General features: G+C 44.1%; 1 protein-coding gene across 1 annotated transcript in view; it reads right to left on the bottom strand.

The window, feature by feature from the left end:
* LOC139373820 (CUB and sushi domain-containing protein 3-like) overlaps positions 1–19550 on the bottom strand; it is a 740037-nt gene that overhangs the window by 349765 nt on the left and 370722 nt on the right. The window contains exons 8-9 of the mRNA XM_071114860.1: positions 7641–7728; positions 4778–4902 (exon numbers count right to left, since the gene is read on the bottom strand). Of these exons, the coding sequence (XP_070970961.1) occupies positions 4778–4902; positions 7641–7728 (213 nt within the window). The remainder of the gene's footprint in view (positions 1–4777; positions 4903–7640; positions 7729–19550) is intronic.

Raw genomic sequence — 19550 nt, forward strand, 5'->3', positions numbered from 1 at the left:
GAAAAACAAAATGAATCAAATCCAACTAAAGAGTGTGAAATGGTTTGAAGAATCCAGGTGGATAAGGTGGATAAAGTGAAATGTCCAGGCACTCAGGTGGGTTAAAAAGTGAAATGTCCAGACACTCAGGTGGGTTATAAAGTGAAATGTCCAGGCACTCAGGTGGGTTATAAAGTGAGAGGTCCAGACACTCAGGTGGGTTATAAAGTGAAATGTCCAGACACTCAGGTGGGTTATAAAGTGAAAGGTCCAGACACTCAGGTGGGTTATAAAGTGAAATGTCCAGACACTCAGGTGGGTTATAAAGTGAAATGTCCAGGCACTCAGGTGGGTTATAAAGTGAAATGTCCAGACACTCAGGTGGGTTATAAAGTGAAATGTCCAGACACTCAGGTGGGTTATAAAGTGAAATGTCCAGACACTCAGGTGGGTTATAAAGTGAAATGTCCAGACACTCAGGTGGGTTATAAAGTGAAATGTCCAGACACTCAGGTGGGTTATAAAGTGAAATGTCCAGACACTCAGGTGGGTTATAAAGTGAAATGTCCAGACACTCAGGTGGGTTATAAAGTGAAAGGTGTAGGTATTTTTGATATGCTCTATGCCCAGCAAATAAGCCTTATAAATATACAGTTGAAGTCGGAAGTTTACATACACTTAGGTTGGAGTCATTAAAACTTGTTTTTCAACCACTCCACAAATTATGTCATGGCTTTAGAAGCTTCTGATAGGCTAATTGACATAATTTGAGTCAATTGGAGGTATACCTGTGGATGCATTTCAAGGCCTACCTTCAAACTCAGTGCCTCTTTGCTTGACATCATTGGAAAATCAAAAGAAATCAGCCAAGACCATCATTGTAGACCTCCAGAAGACTGGTTCATCCTTGGGAGCAATTTCTAAATGTCTGAAGGCATCAGTACAAACAATATTACACAAGTATAAACACCATGGGACCACGCAGCCGTCATACCGCCCAGGAAGGAGACACGTTCTTCTGTCTCCTAGAGATGAACGTACTTTGGTGCGAAAAGTGCAAATTAATCCCAGAACAACAGCAAAGGACCTTGTGAAGATCCTGGAGGAAACAGGTACAAAAGTATCTATATCCACAGTAAAACGAGTCCTATATCAGCATAACCTGAAAGTCCACTCAGCAAGGAAGAAGCCACTGCTCCAAAACCGCCATAAAAAAGACCGACTACGGTTTGCAACTACACATGGGGACAAATGGAAAAATGTCCTCTGGTCTGATGAAACAAAATTAGAACTGTTTGACCATAATGACCATTTTTATGTTTGGAGGAAAAAGGGGGAGGCTTGCATGCCGAAGAACACCATCCCACCATCCCAACACCATCATGTTGTGAGGGTGCTTTGTGCAGGAGGGACTGGTGCACTTCACAAAATAGATGGCATCATGAGGAAAGAAAAATTAAGTGGATATATTGAAGCAACATCTCAAGACATCAGTCAGGAAGTTAAAGCTTGGTCGCAAGTGGGTCTTCCAAATGGACAATGACCCCAAGCATACTTCCATTTGGCTAAGGTGTATGTAAATGTCTAACTTCAACTGTTTCCGTGACAGAACAAACTGATCTGCCACCAGGTATTACTTAGGCAAACAGCAAGCTTAGCTTTAATTAACATTTTTAAAGATCACAACAGGATATAGCACCTTTCCTAAATATCAAATGTATATATGTGAATAGTGTATAAGAAGTATTTTTTTTGTCTCTCGGTTTCTTATTTTTTATTTAATGTAATATTGTATTTGCGTTGTGTTGTCTACAACTGTTCTGTACTGTATTTGATGTTTAGTGTGCACCCCAGGAAGAGTCACTGCTGCATGAGAAAGACTTAATGGGGATACTAAGAGAAAAGCAGAAACAGTGGTCTTATTAAACAGACACCAGAGACATGGGTCTTATTAAACAGACACCAGAGACATGGGTCTTATTAGACACACACCATAGACATGGGTCTTATTAGACAGTCCAGACACATGGGTCTTATTAGACAGTCCAGAGACAGGGGTCTTATTAGACAGTCCAGAGACAGGGGTCTTATTAGACAGTCCAGAGACATGGGTCTTATTAGACAGTCCAGAGACATGGGTCTTATTAGACAGTCCAGAGACATGGGTCTTATTAGACAGTCCAGAGATATGTGTCTTATTAGATAGACACCAGAGACATGGGTCTTATTAGACAGTCCAGAGACATGGGTCTTATTAGACAGACTCCAGAGACATGGGCCTTATTAGACACACGTCAGAAACTTGGGTCTTATTAAACAGTCCAGAGACATGGGTCTTATTAAACAGGCTCCAGAGACATGGGCCTTATTAGACAGTCCAGAGACATGGGTCTTATTAAACAGACAACAGAGACATGGGTCTTATTAGACAGTTCAGAGACATGGGTCTTATTAAACAGACTCCAGAGACATGGGCCTTATTAGACACAAACCAGAGACATGGGTCTTATTAGACAGTCTAGAGACATGGGCCTTAATAGACAGTCCAGAGACATGGGTCTTATTAAACAGACAACAGAGACATGGGTCTTATTAGACAGTCCAGAGACATGGGTCTTATTAAACAGACTCCAGAGACATGGGCCTTATTAGACACAAACCAGAGACATGGGTCTTATTAGACAGTCTAGAGACATGGGTCTTATTAGACAGTCCAGAGACATGGGTCTTATTAGACAGACTCCAGACACATGGGTCTTATTAGACAGTCCGGAGACAAGGGTCTTATTAGACAGACTCCAGAGACATGGGTCTTATTAGACAGTCCAGAGACAGGGGTCTTATTAGACAGTCCAGAGACAGGGGTCTTATTAGACAGTCCAGAGACATGGGTCTTATTAGACAGTTCAGAGACATGGGTCTTATTAGACAGTCCAGAGACATGGGTCTTATTAGATAGTCCAGAGACATGGGTTCTTATTAGACAGTCCAGAGACATGGGTCTTATTAGACAGTCCAGAGACATGGGTCTTATTAGACAGTCCAGAGACATGGGTCTTATTAGACAGTCCAGAGACATGGGTCTTATTAGACAGTCCAGAGATATGGGTCTTATTAGATACACACCAGAGACATGGGTCTTATTCAACAGACTCCAGAGACATGGGCCTTATTAGACACACGTCAGAGACATGGGTCTTATTAGACAGTCCAGAGACATGGGTCTTATTAAACAGGCTCCAGAGACATGTGCCTTATAAGACAGTCCAGAGACATGGGTCTTATTAAACAGACAACAGAGACATGGGTCTTATTAGACAGTCCAGAGACATGGGTCTTATTAAACAGACTCCAGAGACATGGGTCTTATTAGACAGTCTAGAGACATGGGCCTTAATAGACAGTCCAGAGACATGGGTCTTATTAAACAGACTCCAGAGACATGGGTCTTATTAGACAGTCTAGAGACATGGGCCTTAATAGACAGTCCAGAGACATGGGTCTTATTAAACAGACAACAGAGACATGGGTCTTATTAGACAGTCCAGAGACATAGGTCTTATTAAACAGACTCCAGAGACATGGGCCTTATTAGACACAAACCAGAGACATGGGTCTTATTAGACAGTCTAGAGACATGGGTCTTATTAGACAGTCCAGAGACATGGGTCTTATTAGACAGTTCAGAGACATGGGTCTTATTAGACAGTCCAGAGACATGGGTCTTATTAGACAGTCCAGAGACATGGGTTCTTTTTAGACAGTCCAGAGACATGGGTCTTATTAGACAGTCCAGAGACATGGGTCTTATTAGACAGTCCAGAGACATGTGTCTTATTAGACAGTCCAGAGACATGGGTCTTATTAGACAGTCCAGAGACCGGGGTCTTATTAGACAGTCCAGAGACCGGGGTCTTATTAGACACACACCAGAGACACGGGTATCCTATGGGCATTGATCAGGCCAGTCAGTGTACAGGTTTGCATCACAGCCAGACAATTAACACGAAAAACAATCAAGAGGTCAATGCTTAATTAATGATGGGGGGAGGAGGGAAGGGAGAGAGAGAGAGAGAGAGAGAGAGAGAGAGAGAGAGAGAGAGAGAGAGAGACTAAAGACTGTCTGGTTTCCCAGTATGATCCAGAAAAGACAATAAAGACCTGTTGGATAGCACACAACCTGAGCATGGGGCAATTGGAAGGCAGAAGTAAGGGTATGGAAGATGCTGGAAGTTTACGGATCCACAAATGTGGGTCGTCCTAACCAGTCCAGAGACATGAGTCTTATTAGACAGTCCAGAGACCTCACGCTGGTAGTCTGGGATTGGTTGATCAATGTGTGTGTGTCACAAAAAAAGGACCAGGCACACAGGTGGCACAGGTACCCCAAATAACCTGTCTGCCTGTCACACCGATCCTCCTATGTGGTAACACTGACTGATCAAACCTCAGCGTATCTCTGATACATTGCTATATTAATATGAACATTAGACTAAATACAGAATTCTCTTTCAAATCAATCTCACAGCCAAACCAAGCCCCCAAAATGTCTGTCAGTTGAAAATGACAAAGTACCCTGACATTTCATTTCCATGAGTGCTCCATATCTATATTCGCCATACATTTTGGGACCCAGGAGCCAAGGGTTGCTTCCCCAAAATGGCACCATATTCCCTACATAGTGCACCACTTTTGACCAGGGCCCTATGAGCTCTAGTCAAAAGTAATGCATTAAATAAGGAATAGGGTGCCATTTGGGAGGCAGACATGCAGGCAGTTGACAGGGACGCTAAATGACCTTTGCAGACGGGGCGGTGGTCACTCCAAGCAGCGAACACCTCGGCCACCCTCTGACAGGTGATGGTCTTGGAGCCCTGCAGCACATGGTCCTCATCACAGAGGAACTGGACGGTAGCCCCTATGCTGTTGTTGAGAGAGAGGGAACATACACACACACGCACGCACACACACACACACACACACACACACACACACACACACACACACACACACAGGAGTGTTACCACATGAAAGAAAAACTTTTTCTATTTCTAAAACTATTTCAGTTTATATTTGACTTTAGACAGTAATAGAAAATACCTTGCCACTAGGCTCATGTGATGTTTGACTATAGTGCTTTTTAACACAACAAAGCCTAAGTACTGTATTTCTGTAATAACAGCGTGTTATTGAACTAGAAAAACCTCATACGTCAATACATCTGCAAACAATCTCATCTTTGATTTTACGACACTTATAAAAAAATGCCTGTTTTGAGAGACCTTCGATTTGTTTGAAGCTCAAACTCATGGCTCGGGTAAGATCATTCAAAATCCTTCAGATTAAATGCTTTCAGAAACTATTCACCTTGTTCAGATTAACACAAACAAATTGCGACTCACACTGAAAGAGATTGTGTGATGTTATAGAGAAATCAGCCATAAATGAGAGGGTAAAAAGTAAGCGTGGAGCAGCGGTCTAAGGCACTGCATCACAGTGCAAGAGGCGACACTACAGACCCTGGTTTGATTCCAGGCTGTATCACAACCGGCCGTGATTGGGAGTCCTATAGAGTGGCGCACAATTGTCGTCCGGTGTCGGCCGTCATTGTAACTAAGAATTTGTTCTTTAACTGACTTGCCTAGTTAAATAAAGGTTACATTAAAAAAAAACTATGTTTTAATATTGGCATCTCTTAGCTCTATTCAAATAGAATACATCATCACAGCTAGACTCATCAGGGTCTGTATTCATTAAGAGTAGTCTCAGAGTAGGAGTGCTGATCTGGGAGCAGGTTCTTCAGGTCCATTCATTAGATTCTATAAGGCTACACTGATCCTAGATTAGATCAGCACTCCTACTGGGAGATGCTTTATGACTACAGGCCCTGAGCTCAATACTGGCCTTATATGTTTTTCACCCATTGAGATGCTGCTGTCAATAATCCACAGTGAAGTGGTGTGTGTGACATTGAATGAACACTTGAAGATGAGAGGCGAGGGAGAGAAGTGATTCACGTTCAGTTTGAGCGATATTAGAGGCTAGTGTCATAATCAGGTTGAACTGTATTACTGGGCTGTGTCACACTCGTGGCACTGCCTTCATACTGATACCTGACTACTTTCCGTCTACAATCCATGTCCAGTGACCTTCAGCTGTCAATAACAGGTGATGGGGCTCTCGGAGAATATAGGATGCAGCTTTTTTCTTTTCTTGTGAAGGACCAATCATCTTTGCTTTTACCTATCTGCCTTGTCTAGGAATAAATAATAACTCAGAAATAACATCATATTTGTTTTCCTTTTTGTTCTTCTTTGTAGTTGTGGTGAGGTATACACAATTGCACCATGTACCGTATGTACAGGTAACTGCCAAAGTAATGCAAAGACTTGAGTTAATGAGGGATACAAACTATATTGAAAGCAGGTGCTTCTACACAGGTGGGGTTCCTGAGTTAATTAAGCAATTAACATCCCATCATGCTTAGGGTCAGGTATAAAAATGTTGGGCAGGCCATTATTTTATCTGCAATGGCTATGCCCCCATCCACAGGGTACGGGTGGTCACTGAATGGTTTGATGAGCATGAAAATTATGTAAACCATATGTCATGTCCGTCTCAGTCACCAGATCTCAACCCAATTGAACACTTATGGGAGATTCTGGGGTGGCGTCTGAGACAGCGTTTTCCAACACCATAACAAAACCATAAAATGATGGAATATCTTGTGGAAGAATGGTGTTGCATCCCTCCGATAGAGACTTGTAGAATCTATGCCAGTTCCATTGAAGCTGCATTGGCGACTCATGGTGGCACAACACCTTATTAAGACCCTTTATGTTGGTGTTTCCTTTTGGCTGATACCTGTATAAGCCACCTGAGAGGTGCGTAGGGTTCCCAAAATTCCCAGGATTTGCAGAAAATCTGGTTGGTGAAGATTTCCTGTTAATTCCCTTCTGATTCCTGGAATCTTCCAAATGTGATTTCTGGGAAACCTGGGGATTTGGGAAAGTTACAGGAATTTTGCAACTGTAGAGGTGGCCTGACACAACCTGTACAAAACCAGTGTCCTGACACAGCCTGTACAAAACCAGTGCTCTGACACAGCCTGTACAAAACCAGTGCCCCGACACAGCCTGTACAAAACCAGTGCCCTGACACAGCCTGTACAAAACCAGTGCCCCGATACAGCCTGTACGAAACCAGTGCCCTGACACAGCCTGTACAAAACCAGTGTCCTGACACAGCCTGTACAAAACCAGTGTCCTGACACAGCCTGTACAAAACCAGTGTCCTGACACAGCCTGTACAAAACCAGTGTCCTGACACAGCCTGTACAAAACCAGTGCTCTGACACAGCCTGTACAAAACCAGTGCCCTTACACAGCCTGTACAAAACCAGTGCCCTGACACAGCCTGTACAAAACCAGTGTCCTGACACAACCTGGACAAAACCAGTGTCCTGACACAGCCTGTACAAACCAGTGTCCTGACACAGCCTGTACAAAACCAGTGTCCTGCCTCTCCCGGCCCAGTGGGTGGTGCTATGTTAGTAGGGGTCCATTCTTCACCCCAACATGACCTACCTAAATTCAGAGCTTCTCCGGGCCCAGTGGGTGCTATGTTAGTAGGGGTCCATTCTTCACCCCAACATGACCTACCTAAAGTCGGAGCCCATCCTTTTGCCGTTCTCTGGCTCCCCCGGGTCGGGACAAGAGTTGGACGCCTGCTTGATGCCCCCCTCATTCACTGGACAGGGGGAGATAAGAGCAGAGCATTATGATATATACAGGAGAGCAGTCAGAGAGGGCCAGAGAAAGAGGACAAGGGGCTCTATCTCATGCTGGCCCTGTGCCTCTGTTCTTAAACAATAGTCACCACACCAACACTTAGCATGTACATGGTCTTAGGTGAACAGCAAGATGGTGGAGGAGAAGCGACGCTGAGAGGACAGTAGACTTACATGGACCATCTAGATTGTATAATATGGCACTGGTTTCTCTGGGATATCATGTTAATTATAGCTAAATATTCATGCCCTGCGTCCGTCACATCCCACTGGACACACACTGGTTGAACCAATGTGGAATAGACATTGAATTGACATCTGTGCCTAGTGGGATACTATATTTCAATATTCCAATAAGAATGAAAGGTCATGGTAATTCATATGACTGTAGGGCTGTTTGAAAGGTTAGATGTTTAGATACTGTTGCTCTGCATGGATGAATAAGGTGAACCCTATCCTCCTCACTGACTAGTGACTCTATGCTACTCTCGCTATGTCCCGAGTACATTGGAGCTGGACGTGCTTGTAGGAAATGAGGTAAGAGCAGCATTGACCTTAGCATCCATGGAGTTTCATGTTTTATTAATGTGCTTTCATTTTTCTCCTCTGAGCTTTACGACTGTTGTGGTGGTGGTGGTCACGGTCCTTGTGGGTGACATGAGGATGATTCATTTGGATCACTTTCCATCTGAGGCTGAGAGTGGAGTGTCAGTTTTTATTTTCCCTCTGACTGAACCCCACTCACACCATGGGCCATTAACGTTCTCCACTCACCCTGGTCTGACTAGAGGGAGAGGAAAGGAGGGGAGAGATATTTTGGTATTTTTTTAGGATCCCCATTAGCTGTTGTGAAAGCAGCAGCTACTCTTCCTGGGGTCCACACATAACATAGAACATGACATAATACAGAATATTAAAAGAGCAGAGGAGGAGAGAGGAAAAAGAGTGGGAGGAGAGGGAAAGGTGTGGGAGAGACGTGGGAGAGGGAGAGGAGAGGAGTGGAAGGAGAGAGAGAGAAGAGTTGGAGAGGGAGAGGAGAGGAGTGGGAGAGGAGTGGGAGAGGGAGAGGAGAGGGAGAGGAGTGGGAGAGAAGTGGGAGAGGAGTGGAAGGAGAGCGAAAGAGAAGAGTTAGAGAGGGAGAGGAGAGGAGTGGGAGAGGAGTGGGAGAGGGAGAGGAGTGGGAGAGTAGTGGGAGAGGAGTGGGAGAGGGAGAGGAGTGGGAAGAGAGTGGGAGTGGGAGAGGTGTGGGAGAGGGAGAGGAGAGTGAGGAGAGTGAGGAGAGAGGAAGCGGAGTGGGAGAGGAGTGGGGGAGGGATAAGATTGGGAGGAGAGTGGGAGAGGAATGGGAGAGGAGGAGGAGAGAGGGATTTGAGAGTGAGAGGGAGAGGAGTGGGAGGAGAGAGGGAGGGGAGTGGAAGAGGGAAAGAGGGAGGAGTGGAGAAGGAGAGGAGAGGAGTTGTAGAGAGGGAGAGGAGTGGGTGAGGGAGAGCAGAGGAATGGGAGAGGGGGAGGAGAGAGGGATTTGAGAGTGAGAGGGAGAGGAGTGGGAGGAGAGAGGGAGAGGAGTGGGATAGGATAGGCGAAGGAGAGGAGTGGGGGGGAGAGGGAGAGGAGTGGGAGAGGAGAGAGGGAGAGGGAGAGGAGTGGGAGAGGGTGAGGAGTGGGACAGAGAGAGGAGAGGAATGTGATGAGAGAGGGAGAGGAGCGGGACAGGTAGAGAGGAGAAGGGGGAGGAAAAAGGGAGGAGAGGAGAGAAGAGGGGAGGAGGGGAGAGAAGAGGAGAGAAGAGGGAAGAGATGGAGAGAAGAGGGGAGGAGAGGAGAGATGAGAGAAGAGGGGATAGGAGAGGAGAGAAGAGGGAAGAGCGAAGAAGGAAGAGAGGGAGAGAAGAAGGGAGGAGAGGAGAGATGAGAGAAGAGGGTAGAGGAGAGGAGAGAAGAGAGAAGAGAGAAGCGGGAAGAGTAGAGAAGAGAGAAGAGGGAGGGAGAGAAGAGGGATGAGGGAAGGGAGGGAGAGAAGAGGGGAGGAGAGGAGAGATGAGAGAAGAGGGGAGAGGAGAGGAGAGAAGAGAGAAGAGAGAAGAGGAGAGAAGAGAGAAGAGAGAAGAGGGAAGAGGAGAGAAGAGAAGAGGGAGAGAAGAGGGAGAGGAAGAAGCAGGGCTAGTATCTCCACCAAGCTGTCCGACCATGCATCTCAATGTTTTACAGTTGTTTATGACTTTCAGATAGAATGTGCATTTTAATTAAATTAGCTTCGCTGTGATAAAGACTTTTGTCCTGAGGGGTTGGAAGTAGTTTGTATTCTTTTTGAAGTTCAGGTTAATATTAAAACCGTAGTCAAACTGAATTACCATTTTGTGTTGCTCACTAAGCAACCTCTTCGTAAGATACATGTATACTACCAACACAGTGACATCTCTGTCAATAGAAAACCATGTCCATTCACATCTCCTTCCCAAAATAGCTCTATGCCGTAATGACAAGCACACTCAAGTCTTGCCACACTTAGTTGTCCTAACAGGTCTTCTAGGATGTTCTTCCAGCTGTCCTGTCCTATCTATGTCTATCTGAACAGATGGTGTCCATTACTATTGATGTGTCTATGTGGCATGACATGACCACTCCGCTGAGTGCTGATCCTCCGATCCGCCAGTCCTAGCTCCATCTCTGGGTCTTGTTTATCTGCTGCCTAATGGGGGATGCCAGTACATAGGGTCAGAAAGCAGATAGCTAGCTTGCATAATTCATAATGATGGTGAATTAGATGTGTGATCAGTGGCTGGGTCTACGACACAATGGCATGGGTTCCAGATGGCATTCCACTCCCTATATCAGGCATGTGTTCCAGGTGGCATTCCACTCCCTATATCAGGCATGTGTTCCAGATGTCATTCCACTCCCTATATCAGCCATGTGTTCCAGATGGCATTCCACTCCCTATATCAGGCATGTGTTCCAGATGTCATTCCACTCCCTATATCAGGCATGTGTTCCAGATGTCATTCCACTCCCTATATCAGGCATGTGTTCCAGATGGCATTCCACTCCCTATATCAGGCATGTGTTCCAGATGGCATTCCACTCCCTATATCAGCCATGTGTTCCAAATGGCATTCTACTCCCTATATCAGGCATGTGTTCCAGATGTCATTCCACTCCCTATATCAGGCATGTGTTCCAGATGGCATTCTACTCCCTATATCAGCCATGTGTTCCAGATGGCATTCTACTCCCTATATCAGGCATGTGTTCCAGATGTCATTCCACTCCCTATATCAGGCATGTGTTCCAGATGGCATCCCACTCCCTATAGCAGGGGTCTCCAACCTTCTCTATCATGAAAGCTACTTTTCAAAATGTAAACAACGAGCTACTCATTTTTTTTCAAGCTTTCAAATAGGCACATTCTTCTCTTCCCCATATCCTTAGCATACAATATACAGTGTACCTGGTAAAATACTGGTTAATAAACTAATCTAGACAACTCTAAAGGGTTCCCTATAACTGTTTTCTCAGTTTTATTTTTCCTGAATTTAGATTTTATATATTTTTTTAACTCTCAAAATAACAATTGTTCACAGATAAAAAACGAAATATGATGTTCTGAGTCCATGTCAAAGCTTAAATCACCTACTTTTTGGTCTGGAAGAAAACTAACACATGTAGATTTTTTAATGTAATTCAACTTGAATTGCACATCTAGTCCTTTAATTGCTCATCTGGCTCTTTAAACACCTCTGGCCCTTTAATTGCACATCTACCAAAGAGGAATGTGCCAGTCTAGTGATGCTTCTGTACTGGTGCTGCTCATTTTATGGAAAGTTTGCAAATAACAAATAATAGAAACATTTACTTACTCATTATATACTTCTGCCAGGTAAGCCTACTTTGAAGTTATAATTTAATTGAGGAGGTTTTGAGGAAATTATTTCTGTCAACCTACATGATGGTTATCACATCAACTGGCAACACATGGAGTAACAGACAAACACGCCCACCACACAGACAGACAGGGACAATATTGCTGGAAATGAATTTGCAGATAGGTTTGGCTTTTTTTAAGCTAATAGTGGCTAACCAGGGGTGGGATGATATCAATGTTGCATTGATTAGATAGTAGCTGGGAACTGAAGGTGTCTGATTCTTGTGAGATTTGTTTATGACATTATGCGGTGGAAAACATAAAGAATTGCATTTACTTTCAGAATTGTTTGGCAAACTACTCATATGTGGGCTGCGAGCTACTGGTAGCTCACGATCGACCTGTTGGAGACACCTGCCCTATATAGTGCACTACTTTTAACTAGAGCCCTCTGGGCACTGAGTCCTATGCACCCTGGTCAATGGTAGTGCACCACATGGGAAATAGGGTGACATTTGGAACGTACACAATATCCTGACTCTTGATTCCTGATTCCTATATCATTTATTTTGGGTTTAGTACGAGGAGCACATCATGTTGCGATGAAGACAGGAACCAATAAGGACAGCAGGAGGAACGGAGGGAGCACAAAAGCATTTAATAGAAGAGAGATCCATGGCAATTTAATGTTCAGGGAATGTAATGAAATGGACCCCAAGACCATAAAACAGCCTCAAAACGTCAGCTGGGGAGCAGTTAGAAAATGTGTCTTCAGAAATGCAGTAGGGCTTGTCTTGAAAAATAGTGAAACGGGTCTTATACGACCCATGTTGTTTTCATACATATTGGAAGAGATTTTTCCATTTTTCTTTAAACAAAAAGTGAGGTAGGATGGCAGTGGAGAAAGAAAGAGACAGATTATGTCAAATGGCAACTGACTGGATGATATTGGGGTAATATAGAGAGAGATTGTATCAGAGGGCAGTAAACTGGGTTGATACTGGGGTAATATAGAGAGAGATTGTATCAGAGGGCAGTAAACTGGGTTGATAGGTGGGTAAGATAGAGAGATTGTATTGAGGGCAGTAAAATGGGTCAATAGTGGGGTAAGATAGTGAGAGATTGTATAGAGGGCAGTAAACTGGGTTGATAGTGGGGTAAGATATAGAGAGATTGGATAGAGGGCAGTAAAATGGGTTGATAGTGGGGTAAGATAGTGAGACATTGTATAGAGGGCAGTAAACTGGGTTGATAGTGGGGTAAGATATAGAGAGATTGTATCAGAGGGCAGTAAACTGGGTTGATAGGTGGGTAAGATAGAGAGATTGTATTGAGGGCAGTAAAATGGGTCAATAGTGGGGTAAGATAGTGAGAGATTGTATAGAGGGCAGTAAACTGGGTTGATAGTGGGGTAAGATATAGAGAGATTGTATAGAGGGCAGTAAAATGGGTTGATAGTGGGGTAAGATAGTGAGAGATTGTATAGAGGGCAGTAAACTGGGTTGATAGTGGGGTAAGATATAGAGAGATTGTATAGAGGTCAGTAAAATGGGTTGATAGTGGGGTAAGATAGTGAGAGATTGTATAGAGGGCAGTAAACTGGGTTGATAGTGGGGTAAGATATAGAGAGATTGTATAGAGGGCAGTAAACTGGGTTGATAGTGGGGTAAAATAAAGAGAGATTGTATAGAGGGCAGTAAACTGGGTTGATAGTGGGGTAAAATAAAGAGAGATTGTATAGAGGTCAGTAAACTGGGATGATAGTGGGGTAAAATAGTGAGAGATTGTATAGAGGGCAGTAAACTGGGATGATAGTGGGGTAAAATAAAGAGAGATTGTATAGAGGGCAGTAAACTGGGTTGATAGTGGGGTAAGATATAGAGAGATTGTATAGAGGGCAGTAAACTGGGTTGATAGTGGGGTAAAATAAAGAGAGATTGTATAGAGGGCAGTAAACTGGGTTGATACTGGGGTAATATAGAGAGAGATTGTATAGAGGGCAGTAAACTGGGTTGATACTGGGGTAAGATAGAGAGATTGTATCAGAGGGCAGTAAACTGGGTTGATAGTGGGGTAAGATAGAGAGATTGTATCAGAGGGGTAAACCAGATTCACCCTTGACATATACAAAACAAAATCAAAAATGATGGTAAAATGCAATGAGTCGCACAGAACAAGAATGAAAAAAACAAGTACTTGATAGAATGTCAAGTTCTGGAAATCACTGGAAAACAGTGTTTCCTTGCTCAATGAGTGAATGTGGTTCTGCAGGCATTCTTAAATAGAATATGCTAAGAATCAAATCAAATCCAATTTTATTGGTTGCACATACACTACAGTTCAAAAGTTTGTGGCCACTTAGAAATGTCCTTGTTTTTTCAAAGAAAAGCACAATTTTGTCCATTAAAATAACATCAAATTGATCAGAAATACAGTGTAGACATTGTTATTGTTGTAAATGACTATTGAAGCTGGGAACGGCAGATTGTTTATGGAATATCTGCATAGCCGTATAGAGGCCCATTATCAGCAAGTCCAACTGGCAGCTTCATTAAACAGCACCCGTAAAGCACCAGTCTCAACGTCAACAGTGAAGAAGCGACTCCGGGATGCTGGCCTTCTAGAGTTGCAGAGTTCCTCTGTCCAGTGTCTGTGTTCTTTTGACCATCTTAATCTTTTTTTATTGGCCAGTCTGAGATATGGCTTTTTCTTTGCAACTCTGTCGCCTATTCACTGTTGATGTTGAGATTGGTGTTTTGCAGGTACTATTTAATGAAGCTGCCAGTTGAGAACTTGACACTCTAATGTACTTGTCCTCTTGCTCAGTTGTGCATCGGGGCCTCCCACTCCTCTTTCTATTCTGGTTAGAGACAGTTTGTGCTGTTCTGCGAAGGGAGTAGTACACAGATGTGTACGAGATCTTCAGTTTCTTGGCAATTTCTCGCATGGAATAGCCTTCATTTCTCAGAACAAGAATAGATTGACAAGTTTCAGAAGAAAGTTATTTGTTTCTGGCCATTTTAAGCTTGTAATCGAACCCACAAACGCTGATGCTCCAGATACTCAACTGGTCTAAAGAAGGCCAGTTTTATTGCTTCTTTAATCAGAACATCAGTTTTCAGCTGCGTTTTAACATAATTGCAAAACAGTTTTCTAATGATAAATTAGCCTTTTAAAATTAGAAACTTGGATTAGCTAACACAACGTGCCATTGGAACACAGGAGTGATGTTTGCTGATAATGGGTCTCTGTAAGCCTATGTAGACATTCCATAAAAAATCTGCCGCTTCCAGCTACAATAGTCATTTACAACATTAACAATGTCTGCACTGTATTTCTGATCAATTTGATGTTATTTTAATCAACAAAAAATGAGCTTTTCTTTAAAAAACAAGGACATTTCTACATGACCCCAAACTTTTGAACGGTAGTGTGTATATAAATATTTAGCGGATGTTATTGCATCTGTAGCGAAAAGCAGCAATATACTACTCTCTTAGAGATCCAATGTCATATTGTTTGTGTTATTTTCCATTGAATTGTTCTTCGCATGATTACAGAAGACTTGGCATAAAGGGCGACAGCATGTGTTCTTTTTACATTGGTGTGTAGGCGTATTGGATACATATACAGTCCACTGCTCTTTCCATGACAGACTGAATCCAGGTGAAAGCTATTATCCCTTGTTAAATCCACTTCAAATCAGTGTAGATGAACGGGAGGAGACAGGTTAAAGATGGATTTTAAGCCTTGAGACAATTGAGACATCGATTGTGTATGTGTGCCATTCAGAGGGTGAATGGGCAAGCCAAAATATTTAAGTGCCTTTGAACTTGATATGATAGTTGTCACGACTTCCGCCGAAGTTGGTCCCTCTCCTTGTTCGGGCGGTGTTCGGCGGTCGACTTCACCGGTCTTCTAGCCATTGCCGACCCACCTTTCATTTTCCATTTGTTTTGTCTTGGTTTTCTACACACCTGGTTTCATTACCCAATTACATGTTCATGTATTTACCCCCCATGTTTTTGTGCGTGATTGTTTCTATCATTCGGTACGTTATGGCTGGTTTTCGACGGGTGCTGTTTACACCCGTGCGTAATTGATTACCGTTTATTGTTGGTTTACCTTGTGCCTTTATTTTGAGTAAAGTACATTGCTCACTCATTCTGCTCTCCTGCGCCTGACCTTATGCACCAGCAACACCCACCTTTTGACAGAATCACGCACACCAACCATATGGAGTCAGCAGGAGCAGACACCCCCGTTTTAGGGGTCGAGGAGTGCGTCCAGCAGCATGCGGCCATGCTACAACATCTCGGCACTGCCATGGATCGCGTCCGGCAGACTATGGATCGCTGGGAGAGAAGAGGAGTTCCTCCAGCGCCTCCACCAGCAGCACCAAGGGCACCACTACTCACCCCTCCTTCACCCGGTCCCAGTGGGATTCGGCTCGCTCTTCTGAGGGAGTATGATGGGACGGGTGCGGGATGTCAGGGGTCCCTACTCCAGCTGGAGCTCTACCTGGCAACCGTCCTTCCGGCTCCTTTGGGCCGTGAGAGCGTGCCCGCCCTTGTCTCCTGTCTTTCAAGGAAAGCGCTGAAGTGGGCCAACGCCGTATGGGGGGAAGGAGAAGGGATGACTTATCAATTCTAGGATTTCACCCAGTTTTTGACCACCCGCCCGAGGGTAGAGCGGCGGGTGAACGTCTCGTCCACCTTAGGCAGGGGACGTGGAGCGCACAGGAGTTCGCTTTGGACTTTGGGACCCTGGCCGCCAGCGAGGGATGGAACGTCAGGGCCCTGATCGATCACTACCTTTTTAGTTTGCGCGAGAGCGTCCGCAGGGAGTTGGCCTGCAGGGACACCACTCTCACCTTTGACCAGCTGGTGGACCTCTCCATCCGGTTGGATAACCTGCTGGCTACCCGCGGACGTCCAGATCGGGGTCTGTCGATTTCATCCCCCAGCATCACCGCTCCTATGCCCATGCAGCTGGGAGGTGCTGCACTTAGGGCGACCGGAGGAGGGACCGGTCCATGCACCATTTGTGGCCACAGAGGGCACACTGCCGGTCGGTGCTGGGCAGGTTCCTCTGGGAGTTGACGCAGCAGGCAGGGCACTCTCGTGTCACCCCAGGTGAGTCGGCACCAGGCTCACCCAGAGCCCTCTGTTGCACACATGTTGTTGTATATTAATTTTCCTGAGTTTTCCCTGCATTCCCAGCATAAGGTGCTCGTAGATTCAGGCGCAGCTGGGAACTTTATTGACAGATCATTTTCCCATAGTTTAGGGATCCCTATTGTTCCAGTGGATATGCCCTTCCCTGTTCACGCCCTAGATAGTCGACCATTAGGGTCAGGGCTAATTAGGGAGGCCACCACTCCACTGGGCATGGTGACACAGGAGGGTCGCAAGGAGAGAATCAGTCTCTTCCTTATTGATTCTCCTGCGTTTCCCGTTGTGCTGGTCCTACCCCGGTTGGCCTGTCATGACCCCACTATTTCGTGGCAACATCGGGCTCTCACGGGGTGGTCACGAAAGTGCTCGGGGAGGTGTTTAGGGGTTTCTGTTGGTGCGACTATTGTGGAAAGTCCAGACCAGGTCTTCCACGTGCGCATCCTATCTGAATATGCCGATTTGGCTCTCGCCTTCTGTAAGAAGAAGGTGACACAATTACTACCCCATCGAAGGGGGGATTGTGCGATAAATCTCCTGGTAGACGTAGCACTTCCCAGAAGTCCCACGACTTCCGCCAAAGTTGGTCCCTGTCCTTGTTCGGGCGTTGTTCGGCGGTCGACTTCACCTGTCTTCTAGCCATCGCCGATCAACCTTTCATTTTCCATTTTTTTTGTCTTGGTTTTCTACACACCTGGTTTCATTACCCATGTTCATGTATTTCACCCTCTGTTTCCCCCATGTTTTTGTGCGTGATTGTTTCTATGTCCATTCGGTACGTTATGGCTGGTTTTCGACGGGTGCTGTTTACACCCGTGCGTAATTGATTACCGTTTATTGTTGGTCAAGTGTATGTTTACCTTGTGCCTTTATTTTGAATAAAGTGCGTTGCTCACTCATTCTGCTCTCCTGCGCCTGACTTCATGCACCAGCTACACCCACCTTTTGACAATAGTTGGTGCCAGGCACACCGGTTTGTGTCAAGAACTGTAACGTTGCTGGATTTTTCACACTCAACAGTTTCCTGAGTATATCAAGAATGGTCCACCACCCAAAGGACATTCAGCCAACTTGACACAACATGGGCCAGTATCCCTGTGGAACGCTTTCGACACATTGAAGATTCCATGCCACGAAGAATTGAGGCTGTTCTGAGGGCAAAAGGGGGAGGTGCAACTCAATTTTAGGAAGGTGTTCCTAATGTAGTTAATTGCATGTGTATACCGTAGGCCTATATATCGTTGATTCCTTTGAACATTGGATATATCTGTCAGGTGCCATTTGGCCTGGTATAGGCTATAAAGTGTGATGCTCAAAGTGTGGACATGGGTGTAAATGACTAATGGACCAAGTAACAACTTTGCGAATGGTTGATGATGTATGTGTTTTTTAACCAGGACAAGACACAAAAAAAGGATGTAATTTATATGCATTTCCACTAGAAATGTTTAGAAGTTACTTCTTAATTTTTACTGTGACTACTGTTCTACCTTTTAACAGTATGCAACCTCTTAAAGATGACAGATGGAAACTTTGCACTGGTGCAAAACAACTCAGTCAATCACACCAAAAAGTGACTCAGTGACTATGTAATCCTGTACAGAGTAGAATAGACCAGACATAACTGGGTCTTTCACTGTGTCTCACTTTGACAGTGCTTTAAGAGAGCACCCAGTGCCTAGTTCAGATATTTACTATGGTCAGACTAAAATGGTGGTGGCCATAAAAACAAATCAGAATGAAGCAAACCTGCTGATGTGTAACACAATCAAAACAAATAGATTCATGATGATTGGAGAACATTTTAGGAACTACAGACACAAACACAGTTTGTGAGAGGAGGATATGCTGACACTGCTGTCTCCCTCCAGCCCGGAGAAATGCTGGAGCGAAGCTCAAACTACTTCCTGAAAGTAGTAGTCAGTGTCAGCCAAGGGAAAAAATAAAATAAAAACAACAGACAACACATTTGTCTTTTTTACCCCAAGTCTAAGAAACATCTGTATGTAAAAAATAACAACGGTGAGAAACAGTTACCCTTTGGGGGCGGCAGGTAGCCTAGTGGTTAGAGCGTTGAGCCAGTAACCGAAAGGTTGCTAGCTTGAATCCCCGAGCTGACAAGGTACAAATCTGTTGTTCTGCCCCTGAGCAGGCAGTTAACCCACTGTTCCTAGGCCGTCATTGTAAATAAGAATTTGTTCTTAACTGACTTGCCTCGTTAAATAAAGGTAAAACTAATAAAATAGATGGGGATTACAATGCCTAAAAGGGTGAATCTGGGATTCTGAAACAAAGCAATCACCCTGCCACTTATTCTGGAAATTCAGTAATGTAAAATTTAAAAAAATGATATGTATGGAGCCCAGATTGCCCTTTTAAAAATGGAAGAATTGTAGAGCACACAAGAGCAGGATCATCTATCTATGGTAATGTCTTAACATTATGTCTGTCTGTCAACGTTATCTTTCAATGTCTATCAGTGTTATCTTTCACTGTCTATCAATGTTATCTTTCAATATCTATCAATGTTATCTTACAATGTCTATCAATGTTATCTTTCAATGTCATCTTTCAATGTCTATCAATGTTATCTATCCATGTTATCTTTCAATGTCTATCAATGTTATCTTTCAATGTCTATCAATGTTATCTTTCAATGTCTATCAATGTTATCTTTCAATGTCTATCAATGTTATCAATGTTATCTTTCAATATCTATCAATGTTATCTTTCAATGTCTATCAATG

Source organism: Oncorhynchus clarkii, chromosome 18 (genome assembly GCF_045791955.1).
Source record: "Oncorhynchus clarkii lewisi isolate Uvic-CL-2024 chromosome 18, UVic_Ocla_1.0, whole genome shotgun sequence".
Lineage (NCBI taxonomy): Eukaryota > Metazoa > Chordata > Actinopteri > Salmoniformes > Salmonidae > Oncorhynchus > Oncorhynchus clarkii.